We start from the raw sequence: 13,321 nt of genomic DNA, 5'->3' as shown, positions 1-13,321 counted from the left end.
TTATTATTATTAATAATAATAATAATAATAATAATGATAATAATAATAATAAAGTAGTATGAAATGTGCTCTTCTTCTTCTTCTACTTCTTCTTATCATTATTATTATTATTATTATTATTATTATCATTATTCAAAGTAAATCAAAATGCAGATCCTTTGTTTATCATATATAACTTTCATTACTTTCTATCTTTTTTTAATGGTTTTATATCTGAGCTCTGACTTAGTGGTGAAAATACTCCATTGGCAGGCAACTCTGTGTGTACACAGCCACGGGTGCCCCATCAGAGACCTCAGGGGCCCCCAGGTACAAAGAAACAAAGACTAAGCATGAATGAATCGGTGGAGGAGCTTCAAAGTAACCCTTTGATGAAATTAATGCTACGCTCTCTGATTCGAGGACAACTGGAGGGACTGTCACAGGGAGTTTGATGAGTTCAACATGAGCATCTGAGGATCAGGGAACATTCAGCACGGGAGGAGTTAAAAAAAGTGTCTCCAAGAAGAAAAAAAACAGAATCCCACCCTCCCCTTGCTTGCCTCTGAATGGTCTAACCCTCTGGTTCACATGGCACCCTCCCCCAGTGTGTGTATGAGTGTATGTTGTCTTTGCCTTATATAGTGCAGAGTTATCCCGCTGCACTGCTTTGGGACTGTGAGATTACACCGCAGCTAAAATCTGCCCCACAATCTGCCCGTCTTTACTATCAAGTTTTGATAAGAAACACAAGGACGCATCTCGTGCTCTTAACACTCTCCCATCACTTCTGCTATCTGTGTCCAGTTCACACCGTGTCAGGAAACTTTTGAGAGGGACAAAATGAATGGCACAATGGAAGGGAACTACGAGTGCTTCCTCCAGGATGGCTCCTTCATGTTTACCTCCGAGTCTGTGGGAGAGGGACATCCTGGTGAGTAGAGGACTCCATGCAGCATGTGGAAGCGTGCTTTTCACCTGCAGCTGGAGAGTAGTGCTAATCATGTGTTAAACACTTTTATGTTTCAGTGATCATTGATGATTTTGTGGAATGTGCAGAATCCCGAGCGGTGCATGAAGGCACCGCAGCATAAAAAAGCAGTTTGAATAGTGTGTTTTTCTATTTCCTAAATGCACATGTGGTGTGGAAGTATAGTTTGCTGTTTTTCAACATCCTCTAGTAGTTTTTACTTATATAGCCCAATATCACAAATGTGCTTCAGGGGGTTTACAATATGTACAGCATACAACATCCTTAATTTAAGGAAGGAAAAACTCACCAGAAAAACCCCTTTAAAGGAGAAAAACATGTGAGAAAGTTCAGGAGAAGCAACGGAGAAGAGATTAATCTTCCAGGACAGACATACATGATAGAAATTTTACTCTAGCTTTAAAAATTACTTTAAACCCAAGTGGACAAAGTGTTATGGATGGTTTTGGAGGGCTGAAGTATTGTGTTGACATGTCTCATACTGAAAAAGCGGTCACGGTCTGTATCCATGATGTGGCGTGGAATTCAATTCAAAGTGCATTAAAGGCATAAAGAGGTATAAAAGCAACACGTGGTGATATAAAGACACACATACCAAGAGGATTTAAAGGGTCAAAGGTGCAAATAAGCTGTAACTGAATGAAAACAAACAATATAGTGAAAGATATGAATGAAAAGCTCCAAATTTAATTTAATCACATGCTGAGGAAAACAGAAAACAGAGCTGGAGTAAATCTTCAGGCTTTCTGGGAGTTTGTTCCAGATATGTTCTGGGAAAGAACTCCAGATTTAATTTCCTGGATGCATCTTCTGGAGACAGTACACCAAATCTGTCTCAGCCCACATGGGCGGTTTTTGGACAGCTTTTGGAGAGCAGATCATAGACAAGTTAGTGCTTTATAAACCATCAGTAGCAATGATCCTATGAGCTGGACTTTCTCATGGGCTTCAGCAGCTGCAGGTGTCTGATTGACTGGTATTAATAGCCACACGTGACTCTTGCTTCACTCTCATGTACTTGACATTTAACTAAACATGTTAGCTGACACAAAGGCCACTAACCTTTAAGAAACTAGCACATTATCAGCTAGTTTGCAGTGTGGTGAGAATAATCGTGCAGATACCACACATCTGATTGGACTTCTACATGTGTTGCATGTGCAGTATGCAGATTCTCAGTTTGATGCTGACATGCATAACAATGGTGCTGTTGCATAAAACAGAGGTAACCACATTTCTCCAGGTAAATATGCACCTCTCTTCCCCTTTCACTCACACTGACACACAAAACAAACCTTTACATTATTAACTATTTGACTATTCACAAAAATGCTGTTGCTTCAGTCTTCTTTGAGGAGGTGATTCAGTCATTTGCAAGTATTCTGCTCAAAAATAATTCACTTTCACTATAGTAAGCTAATAGGGTTACAGTGCACCATGTCACACTTGCATGCATTTGCCCTTCAAGGGTTATTCATAGGCTCATCGCTCCTATTAGGAATGATGTGTAGTACTCTGATGGAGCGGTGAAATGTGATATTTTCAGGCTCTGCCCAGATGAGGAATCTGATGTGCAGCAGAAGGTCGCATGAGGAAACGACCCAGCTGGCACATGCAAAGATGCAGATATATTTACAGTATATATTTATATCCCATTCTTGCTTTCCAGATAAGATATGCGACCAGATCAGTGATGCTGTGCTGGACGCTCACCTGAGGCAAGACCCGGATGCTAAGGTAGCCTGTGGTGAGTAATAATGTGTTTTCCTCCAGCAAAGAGAAGCAGTAATCCATACCGAGAAATCCAAGAACTCCAAGGTCCAAGAAATACAGTGTACAGCATGATTACATGTTGCAACAAGTTTGGGAAAGCAAGCAGAACAAACTCACTGAAGCTGACAGCAAACCCTCTTGTTATTACTTCTTGATACAACTTATTGGCAGATTTATTGGGAACTATCTCTGTGTTGATATTAAATATCCATTAAGATGCAGAACACTCTGGAGTAAAAGTGGTGCCAACTCTCAGTGTGGAAGGCAGATCTAGAAGCTTTTGCGTATTTGGACTCAATACTGATTTTAATAAAAAGAAAAATGCAAGAATAAAAGTTAAGACCAATAATTTGTCACAGAGTGTTGGTAATTATCTGCAAGCACTGTTTGAACCTAATCTGGTTTGTAGGCTTCCTTAAAGGTGACATACAGTATCACGCTTGTATTGTTTTTCAGTCATTTATATACTGTTATGATGTGGGATGTTTAACATGGTCAAAGTTATGGTAAGTCAACTGCTCCTAATACTTAGGATGGGTTAAATACAGATACTAAATTTCACTGTACAACTGTATGTGTGACAAATAAAGTATATTTACCCCTTACCTTACCTTAAGAAGAAATTCTCACTATAAGTCAAAAGAGTTTCAACCTCCTCTGAATACTTTATGTGCAAAGTTTCCTCTACTTTCTCCTAATGATGCCATCAAGTTGTCATTAAGATTAAGATTGTTCCACAAACATAGCATGAAAAAGAAGCCAAATACTGTTCTTTAAGCAGTGTTTTGTAGATAATGCAAAGGTATTTCTGTGAAGCCCAAGAATGAAAATGATTTAACTGGAAATGTGCATCATATGTCCACTTTACGTCACTCTGGCACAGTCTGTGCTTCTGATGTAAGAAACTATCGAAAACAAACAGAAATAAACAAACAAAATAAAATAAATGTACATGTGGTTTGAGATAACTTCGTAGTAGATGATAACAGCAGAACCTACACTGACATCATGACATCAATCTTATAGAGTTGTTTCCCCCCAAAATATACCTGATATGAGCTGATATATACCTATATATCAACTTCAATGTCCCTAGGGAAATGTGTCTTGTGCTAAAGTGTTCACAGATCTGCACTCAAGCAAATCTAGACAATATAGTACATAGTCAACTACATAACTGACAAAGCAATGCAGTGGTGCACTAATGGAAAGGAAAAGTGATGCACTCGGCTGCAATCACACAACACATTAATGATTAATGAATACATGCAGCAGTGCGTTCATGCCAAAAGTGCTGCACTTAGCTTTAATCAAACAATAAGCAAACACATGACCAAACAATCAATGTATGTAAGAACATGACACAGCTACTGTCAGACACCCACACAACATCATGCAAGAAACAACATAGGCTACAATATATAAAACCAGACAACAAACAATCAGGCAGGATGAATTAAAAATGTAAAACATAATAAAGTGATGTGATGTTGTCTGTGTGCTGAAACAGAGACCGTGTGTAAGACCGGCATGGTGCTGCTTTGTGGTGAGATCACGTCTCGGGCCAACGTGGACTACCAGCGAGTGGTGAGAGAAACCATCCGACACATTGGTTATGACAGCTCAGAGAAAGGTGAGCTTGATTCTCCTTCTTTGACTACACTTTTTACCATTTAAGTCCAAATTGATGTGGATAAGTTGATTCTGATGTGTCCTCTCTCTCTCTCTCTCTCTCTCTCTCTCTCTCTCTCTCTCTCTCTCTCTCTCTCTCTCTCTCTCTCTCTCTCTCTCTCTCTCTCTCTCTCTCTCTCTCTCTGTTAGGGTTTGATTATAAGACCTGTAATGTGCTGGTGGCCCTGGAGCAGCAGTCCCCTGACATCGCACAGGGAGTTCATATCGACCGCGTGGAGCATGACATTGGAGCTGGAGACCAGGTGAACAAATATTTTCTTTTCACTTAAACTTCTAAACTCAGATTTCAATAACTCGTGATCCTAAAATCAAGCTGTTACTCACAGAAATGCCTGATTCAACACCCACATTCATTTCACAGACTTACTATTCACTCTGCTTAATTTCTACCTATTCTGTGTGGACAGGGTCTGATGTTTGGATATGCCACAGATGAGACAGAAGAGTGTATGCCCCTCACCATAATGCTCGCTCACAAACTCAATGCAAAGATGGCCGAACTGAGACGAAATGGGACGGTCCCCTGGCTCCGCCCAGACTCCAAGACACAGGTTAGTAGGATTACAATACACTTAAGCAGTATGCACAGAATTGGTGTAAGTATCCAGTTTGCATATGGTCTAAAAATGTATCTTTAAACCGCCCCCCCCCCCCTTTAAAAAATGTGTTTTTCTTCTTGTTTTTCAGTTTGTGATGTAGTTAGTTTTCAGTAGTTTCAGTTTCAGTAATTTGTTGTAATTTAATTGCTAAAAGTGGTTTCTCTGTGTTCACCTTAAATCAGAGCATGCAACATCACAACTAGTGTGAAAACTAATTGTGGTCCAGTGTGCAACTTACACAAGTGTGACGTGGAAACTTGAAGCCTCCAGTGCACTGAGAATGAAGCAGGAGATATCTTGTGTACAGCAGTTAAACTGTTGATTTTTTTTTTTAAGTCTCTGTGCACCTAAATATTCAACAGATTTGGTAAAAATGAGAAAAAACTCCCACACACTCGTCTCACTTACAGCTGGAATATTTGATAGATTACAACGTTTCGGTCATGATATGCCCGATGAAGGTCAGATAGAACATTTTTGTAAAATAAAAAACAAAATAAAAAAAAAACAAAATAAACATTACCTATTTCACACATTTTGCCAGGCACAGTATTTTTCTGTCTTCAAACACATCTGCAGGTGTTCTATCTGAGTTTCTAGACTAGAGCATGCTCTGCTCACTAGTAATTGGGAGAGTGATAGTGACCCTTAGAATGTGCTTACCAGCAGACACCAACCAGAAAAAGCTGGTATGCAACATGTGAGCTGGGAGAAGCCTTTCCAATAATCCACCAACAGTTCAAGCATGTGCGCTCCCTGTGAGCTCACTGTACACGAGACACCGCAAAAGTTCACAAAAGTTCAGACATGAAAAGAGGAATGTTGGCTCTATTGGAAATGTGGAGATATGAAAAAGCTTGTTTTTAGTTTCTTTGCTTCACATGTGTTACATCCCAGTTTTGGCATATTATAAAGTCTGTCCTCCCTCTTCCCTTCCACTCGCTGCAGGTGACAGTTCATTACGGCCAGGAGAACGGCGCTGTGATCCCAAAGAGGGTTCACACTGTGGTGATCTCAGTGCAGCATGACGACTACGTGAGCCTGGAGGAGCAGAAGAAGGTGCTGAAGGAGAAGGTCATCAAGGCTGTGGTTCCATCAAGGTACCTGGACGAGGACACCGTCTACCACTTGCAGCCCAGCGGACGCTTTGTGATTGGTGGACCACAGGTAAAAGCCTTAAGGTGTCCCAGAAGTAGGGCTGGGCAATTAATCAAAAAATAATCGAAACCGACATTTAGAAACTCCAATCGACTTAATTTTGCTCATGTCAGTTAATGGTGGTGTTCACTGTGCCATGACAACAAAGGTTGCATATCTTTAAGGGATTTGAAAACTTGTCTCCAGTGAGGATTTTAACCCAAACCATGATCTTTACATAGTTCTGATAAAGTAAACTAGACATTAACCACAGCGTCACACCTTAAAACATCTTTATTTTCACTCCTTAAAGATACTCATCTGCCAAAATATCACAAAAGATCGTGTGAGGGCAAGGGTGGAGATAATCGTTCATTAATCGTAATTGAGGTTAAAAGTTCAATTAATCGTGATTTTGATTTTTGCCCTACCTAGAAGCTTACAGAGTTTACAGTGAATGTCTCAAAACTTTATGGTTGATTTTGTGACTGTGTGATGATGTTTATGTCATATTTTATTGTATTGTGTTGTTTGGAGGCTTCAAATATCTTGTCTCAGCCTTCCTGTATCCTGTAGAGCATGTGTGGGCTGTATTTTCACAAGCTCTGTATAACACCCTCACAAAGGCCGTGTGCCAAGATATCGGTGTAAAAAAAAAGATTCTTCCAGCTGGTTAGGCGAGTTATTGTTTCACTTTGGTCCTTTGTTACTTTAGCACCTGATTCACTAGTGGAGTATACAAGCAACTTTGCATAATATGATGATTTAGTGTAGTGCTCTAAAACTCTAATAGAACTGTCTATAATTTGAATAACATTATCACAAAAAAAGGCCAAACATTTGTTGTTTTTGGCACCTCAAACACAAAAATTGTATTTATTGTAACCTAAATTTTGAACAAGCAGTTTTAATTTGTCATCTTGCAATTATGTTGAGCATCATATGAAGTAACTGAATCAATTACCTTCATGCAGCTGCACATATAAAGCTCATAATTCCTGCACAAGCATTTCAAGACCATGTTTGTGTTCCTCTCTGTCAGGGTGATGCTGGAGTGACGGGCAGGAAGATCATCGTCGACACCTACGGCGGTTGGGGGGCTCATGGGGGAGGGGCCTTCTCCGGGAAGGACTACACCAAGGTGGACCGCTCGGCTGCCTACGCCGCCCGCTGGGTGGCAAAGTCTCTGGTGAAGGCCAAACTGTGCAGGAGGGTGCTGGTGCAGGTGAGACCATTAAATCCCATTAAATCCTGTCAACATGTACCAGGCATCTGTTAGATCTAGAGTGGGTCTTATTTCAGCTTTTCTTTAATCTGTTAGATGACTAATGCACAACACCAGGTAATTTCAGAAGATTAAATTGCATTTGTTGTATTTGGAAATGCTTTTGTATATTTGCACATTCCTGATTATTTTGCACATCCTCTTCTTTTTCAATATATTTTGCAAATCCCATATAGTACGTTTCTATTTTATATCATATCTGATGACTTCTCTCTTGCAATTTTCTCTTGTTGTGTATATTTTTCTCAATATGCACCACAACACCAAGGATACATGGGAATAAAACTGATTCTGATTCTAATACAATAATATTTTGGGCAATAGTTTCTGATTGTGGTTTTATTATAGGTACAGTCTCGCACAATGTGACCCATGTAATAGACCCATATGAACATTGTGTTGCAGTCCAAAGGTGCATTTAGTTTCAATTAAGGGAAATCTTAGTGCCACAGTATACATTAATAAATATAAATCATATGTTTCCAGCAGTTTGTCTCTTTCCTGTTGTCAACACAACAATACCCCTCTGCAAAGGGCCAGCCCCGTAAAGAAATAGTATTCCCAGTTTGGTGTGGAACAAGTCGACCCCTGACCTCAGATTTTTGGTGTAACTGAGACTTATTTTTCCACTCACGTGTCTTCAGAGGCTAACTGTGTGTCTCTTATCGGTGTTTTCAGGTGGCATATGCGATCGGAGTGGCTCATCCACTCTCCATCTCCCTGTTTACATACGGCTCCTCTCCCAAAACCGAGATGGAGCTGCTTCAGATCGTCAATAAGAACTTTGATCTCCGACCCGGCATCATTGTCAGGTTGGCATTTAAACTAATTCTATATCTGCTGCTGTGGTTGTAAAACATGCACCTGTAATGAATTATCTGATTGTGCTGCAGAGACCTGGACCTGAAGAGACCAATCTACCAAAAGACGGCCTGCTATGGACACTTTGGGAGAAAGGACTTTCCCTGGGAGATCCCGAAAAACCTCAACTTCTAGAGTTTCTATGTACCAGTGTGTGTATATATGTGTGTGCGAGAGCGAACGAGCAGAGTGTCAGTGATATATCGACAGCTGCCCTCATGCTCCTGTAACCCAATAAGAGAAAGGCAGCTGCCAGTGAACAGGAGAGGGGACGGAGGGGTGGGTCGGGGGTGGGCTGCAGATCAACTCCGGTCACTGGATGGGGTGCAGATCTTTCGTCTGTAATTTATGACTCTGAAGCCCCGTAATGGTAACCTGAAATTTGAGTGATGTGCTTGGCATTTTAGTGCTTTAGATTCAGTGTGCAATCACATGCATGCAGGTTGCTTTATTTGGTTTAGAAAGGCTTTTTTTGTCCAGAAATAAGTGAATGACCAAATTTTAAGGAAGAGTAGCCATGCATACATTTGCAGAGACATTTCAAAGCCACTTCAATGTCTTAAGTTCACTCAAGATGTGGGAAACAATTGGTGACTTTGCTGCATGGTTCTTAACATTTACTCTTTTTTTTCTTATTGTTGTCTGTATTTTTATATAATACAATAAATAGCTGGCTGCTAGCAGGGTGTCTGCAAGTTTCAGTGCAACACAAAGCTTTTAAAAGGTCTTAAAGTTCTTAAAGACCTTTAAAAACTTGTATATAAGAAGTGACTGCAAAACAAAGATAAGATGTGATCTCAAAAGGAGGAGAAACAGAGAGATCCCAAAGACATTTTAAATGTCAGTGATTCATCAAGTGGGAATTAAAGACATGCTTCTGAACATTTATACAGTTTTTATATGATAGATAGCTGACAGCAAGGTGTAGTGTTACTTGGTATGATTGGAGGCCTTTAAAAGTCTAAAAATTACAGTGCTGACCGTTAGTCATAGGTTTTAGAGGTTTATTTGTTTTTCAGTAAGAAATAATTGGAAAAACTTTAACTCTACTTTATCTTTGAGATTAAAAACTTATTTAGGTTTTAAACTATTTGGTGTTACTATATTATGAATTTCATCAAGACCTGCAGACACATGATCTCCAGCAAAGATGAAATGTGATCACCGAAGATGGGAGATACACAGGAGCAGATTTCCCAAAGAAGTTTCAAATGTCAGTAAGTAAGTCGGGAATCAAAGAAAACCTGCCTCAAGATCTTGATGATGTAAATGATTTTTGAACTACAAAACATTTTATGACAAAAACATTTAATTCTTCTTCAACAAACACAAAATTATGAACAAAAAGAAACACTCTTTTTTCCCCATTTATTTATTTCTTTGTTCTCTGCATACATTATTATATTTTCTGTATATAATCAAATACAGCATTCTTTATACTTTGGTCCCATTAAAGCTGTAATAAGTCATTGTTACTGAGAGCAATGATACAACTTTTTTTTTGGCAAAGAGCTGAAGTGACAACCAAATATACAACAGAGCTTATTTAGGCAATAACAGCTTTTTGGGTGATACTGCGAGTTGAACTCAAATTAATTATAAAGATAAACTAAGAAAAACACTTAAAATTGTTCAACACAACGACAGATAATCCTGCCATAGTTTTTTTGGCGAACACATAAAATGTCTTATCAAAGTAGAACCACTTTTAATGGATAAACTTATTCTTGGCACACAGTATTTGTTCCTCTATTGTCAGGATTTTTGGAAAACTTCACCTCATTTTACCTCACCCTATTGAGGTAAAGAGTGAAAGCTGATGACGTAACAAAACTTCCTGAGTAAAAAAAACAAAAAACGTAGTTCAGTGTCTGAACGTCTTAACATGAAAAACAAACACCGACACTGACGCTGCGGAGCGACATCTGAGGCACTTTCAGGATGTTCCATCTGATAAAAAAAGTCAACTGCGGCCAAGAATCCACACACTGATTGTTACATTAAGAGAATTAAAACAAACATCCAGGAACTGTGTGTGTCTTTGCTGGCCTTTGAGTTAAAAAAAAGGCACTTCAAATGTTGTGCAATGCGTTGCAGTGTCGCCTGCACTTTTTACAAAGCAGCATTAAAGTCTATAAAGTCTGTCTGTCAGTCTTTGGTCACTACTGAGGAGAGCAGCTTTGGCTTTGTGCAATAGTGAGCGTGGTGATATGCAGGATGCAGCTTCCCGGCTCTAGACGTTGGTCCATGTGTTGCCCTTTGACCTCCAGGGGCGCCGAAGCACGCTGCAGTTCAACTACAGTATTGATAAACTCTCTGGCTGGTGGCAGTTGGATCCTCCGCCCACCTCTCTTTTGTGTTCGGAGGTGGAGAAGCTGTGCACTCCTCCTCCTCTGGACAGGACCATCAGGGTGTCCCCCGACATGCCCCCGAACTCAAACGCAAAAGTCCCATAGAAGAGCATGATGAGCGAGCAGTAGACCCACTCAAAGATGGCGGAGGCGTGCTGCAGGCTGAAGCTCTCCTGGCAAAAGAAAACTCCACCTGGTGATCGGAGGTTAAGGAGAATAACGGCAGCAACACATAAAACCCAAAATATTCTGTGAAAGGATGTTAAACTCTTGGTTCACCAGCAGGGGGCAATGCAACACATCATAATTTACCTACATGACCTCTCAATCCACTGGCAACATAATTTATATATCATAAATTTAAACATTATAAGTCATTTTCAACACTTTTACTCCTTCCCTTTTCTTTCATATGAACTTAATATGAATTATTGTGAATGTGAGTCATGCTATGTTCATAAAAATGATAAATATGCAATACTCTACAAAGGTTTTAGGCGCTTTAGATGTTTAGATTATTATCCATCATGCAGCAACATCTGGGAGGCGTCCGATTGGTCCCAAATTTATTCTACAGCATGACAATGAGTCCAAACATACAGCCAGAGTCATAAAGAAATATATCGTCACTAACAAGAAGAACAAGGAGTCCTGCAACAGATGGTTTGGTAATCGTGTGCAACTTTTCCAAACAAGCAAGGTAACAGCCGGTAGTTAGTTTAGCGAGCTAAGCTACTAGCGACAAGACAGCAAGATAAAGCTGTGGATATTCAAGACATTCGTGGATGGAGGCAAGATGAAACCAAGTATCGGCGTCTTTTCCCACTTGGAAAAGCAAACAAAACTCTGTACAATATCTCACTTTCACTTCACAGATGGATGTATCTTTTTTTTAGGGCATATGCAAACAAGAAGAGGATGTGACATTCTGATGTTTGACTTGGACAGAGTGATTGGATCTTGTTATGGATGCTGGAAACATTAATAGCAGGTGTAAATGTAATCAGGTTAAATCATATCTAGATACTTTTTGCCAACACTGCAGCTCCTATAGCTGCCGCCTGAGCATTTACATTTGCTTCATGTTGGAAGGATACTGAGCACCAGGGCGATCAGAGCCAGCAGGGCCATCCCCACACGGAGGTGGCCTATCCGGTACTCCTCCTGAGTCTTGGCCAGTCTGTAGGTCAGGGCCGACTGCAGACAAACGAACAGCATGCTGGAGGGGAAAGCAACTCCAGCTCCGACGTAGTGGAGGACTTTGGCAAAATCCACCTGAGAAACAGACAAATACACACACAAAACATTTAATTTCAACTCACCGTCAATCTAGAAATATGTTGAGTGAAGGTTGATACATCAGAGAGGTAGAATAAAGACTGATATATGTTGGAAAGTAAGCAGAAATATACATTTTTGAGATTTGGGGGTCAACATTTAGGTCTTACTATTCTGTTATCACCAAACTTTGTCTGCTTGGGGATATATTATAGCACATATACTAACATTACAAACAGTCTTTCATACATGTGAGCATCATTGTACAATATCAGTTGTTCTGGTTTCTTACTTTAGTTACTATGTCTGCACAATTTCTTGCATTTTTAGTTCCTTTTTCTATCTTATTTTTCCTCTTTTTAAAATATTTAAAGAATATGAAGAGGAAGGAAGAAAATGCAACAAGGTACAGTTGAAACAGACAGTGAATAAATGATGATATACTTAAAATCTGACTTGAAGATCCTATCTAATATGCTTTGAATAATAATCTGTGTCTGATTTGGGTTTTCCACAAATCATTTCAGCTAAAACTTGTCCCCTACTTCTGCAATGGTTTAATGGCACTGACTGGAGAATTAGCGCCACCTGGTGTTTAACTCTTAGTCTTTACAGCAGTGAAAGGAAACACATTTTCTGTCTTGTTCTTCCTGAAAAATTTGAAAGTTTTCTCAGATGTGCTTTGCCCAAATATTGATGCTTTCCCCTCTTCCTCTTCCTCTTTAGCAGAACATTAATGCATTTAATAAAAGTCTCTTCACAGACAAGGATTATCTAACCACAACCATAACCTTCCAAAACATGCACAAAAACCTAAAAAGCAAGTCCAACCCTCAGCCCTGTGAATCATTTATTTTATGATGGGATCAAACAAACAATCTGCCACATGTGAGCATCATTATTTGTGGAAACTTCTTGTGGATCTGGAGGCACGACACACACACACACACACACACACACACACACACACACACACACACACACACACACGGTCATCTAGACCTTAACCCTACACTCTTTTTTAATATCATCTGACAAAGAATGACACAGGACAGGACAATCTGCACTGCTAAAATACAAAATATGAGAGAAAAGGAGAGACAGAGCGAGGAAGCGAGAGAGCGAGTGAGCTAGAGAGAGAGAGAAAGAGAAAAAATGGAAGAAAAAAAACGTAATGATACCAATTTACAAAAGCAACAAGAACATCTCCATTATCACTTTTCACTATGAGAGAAATGACGCATGTGTCAACTTGAACTGAAGAGCTGATAAGCAGAGAGATGCGCACTAACACATCACACACACATCAGGAAGCTCATCTCCCCTACATTTATAAATATAAAAACCTTCTGTGTTTGTACATGTATTTTCAAAT

The 13,321-nt window shown here is 39.7% G+C and overlaps 2 protein-coding genes across 2 annotated transcripts in view; one reads left to right on the top strand and one right to left on the bottom strand.

The window, feature by feature from the left end:
• Nucleotides 1-781: 781 nt before the first annotated feature.
• LOC128381412 (S-adenosylmethionine synthase-like) lies at nt 782-8,600 on the top strand. Its single transcript, XM_053341423.1, has 9 exons — nt 782-913; nt 2,640-2,717; nt 4,254-4,376; nt 4,565-4,677; nt 4,843-4,986; nt 5,983-6,201; nt 7,214-7,396; nt 8,135-8,268; nt 8,350-8,600. Exons 1-9 carry the CDS (start codon nt 823-825, stop codon nt 8,450-8,452), a joined length of 1,188 nt encoding a protein of 395 aa, XP_053197398.1. The 5' UTR covers nt 782-822; the 3' UTR covers nt 8,453-8,600.
• A 1,155-nt stretch (nt 8,601-9,755) lies between these two features.
• LOC128381300 (transmembrane protein 150A-like) overlaps nt 9,756-13,321 on the bottom strand; it is a 29,724-nt gene continuing 26,158 nt past the window's right edge. Inside the window, exons 7-8 of the mRNA XM_053341279.1 lie at nt 11,766-11,943; nt 9,756-10,861 (exon numbers count right to left, since the gene is read on the bottom strand). Coding sequence (XP_053197254.1) covers nt 10,614-10,861; nt 11,766-11,943 — 426 coding nt within the window. The 3' untranslated portion in view covers nt 9,756-10,613. The remainder of the gene's footprint in view (nt 10,862-11,765; nt 11,944-13,321) is intronic.

This window comes from Scomber japonicus, chromosome 20 (genome assembly GCF_027409825.1).
Source record: "Scomber japonicus isolate fScoJap1 chromosome 20, fScoJap1.pri, whole genome shotgun sequence".
Classification (NCBI taxonomy): domain Eukaryota; kingdom Metazoa; phylum Chordata; class Actinopteri; order Scombriformes; family Scombridae; genus Scomber; species Scomber japonicus.
Note: the sequence above shows the minus strand (reverse complement) of the source record. Positions and strands in the feature narration are given on the sequence as shown.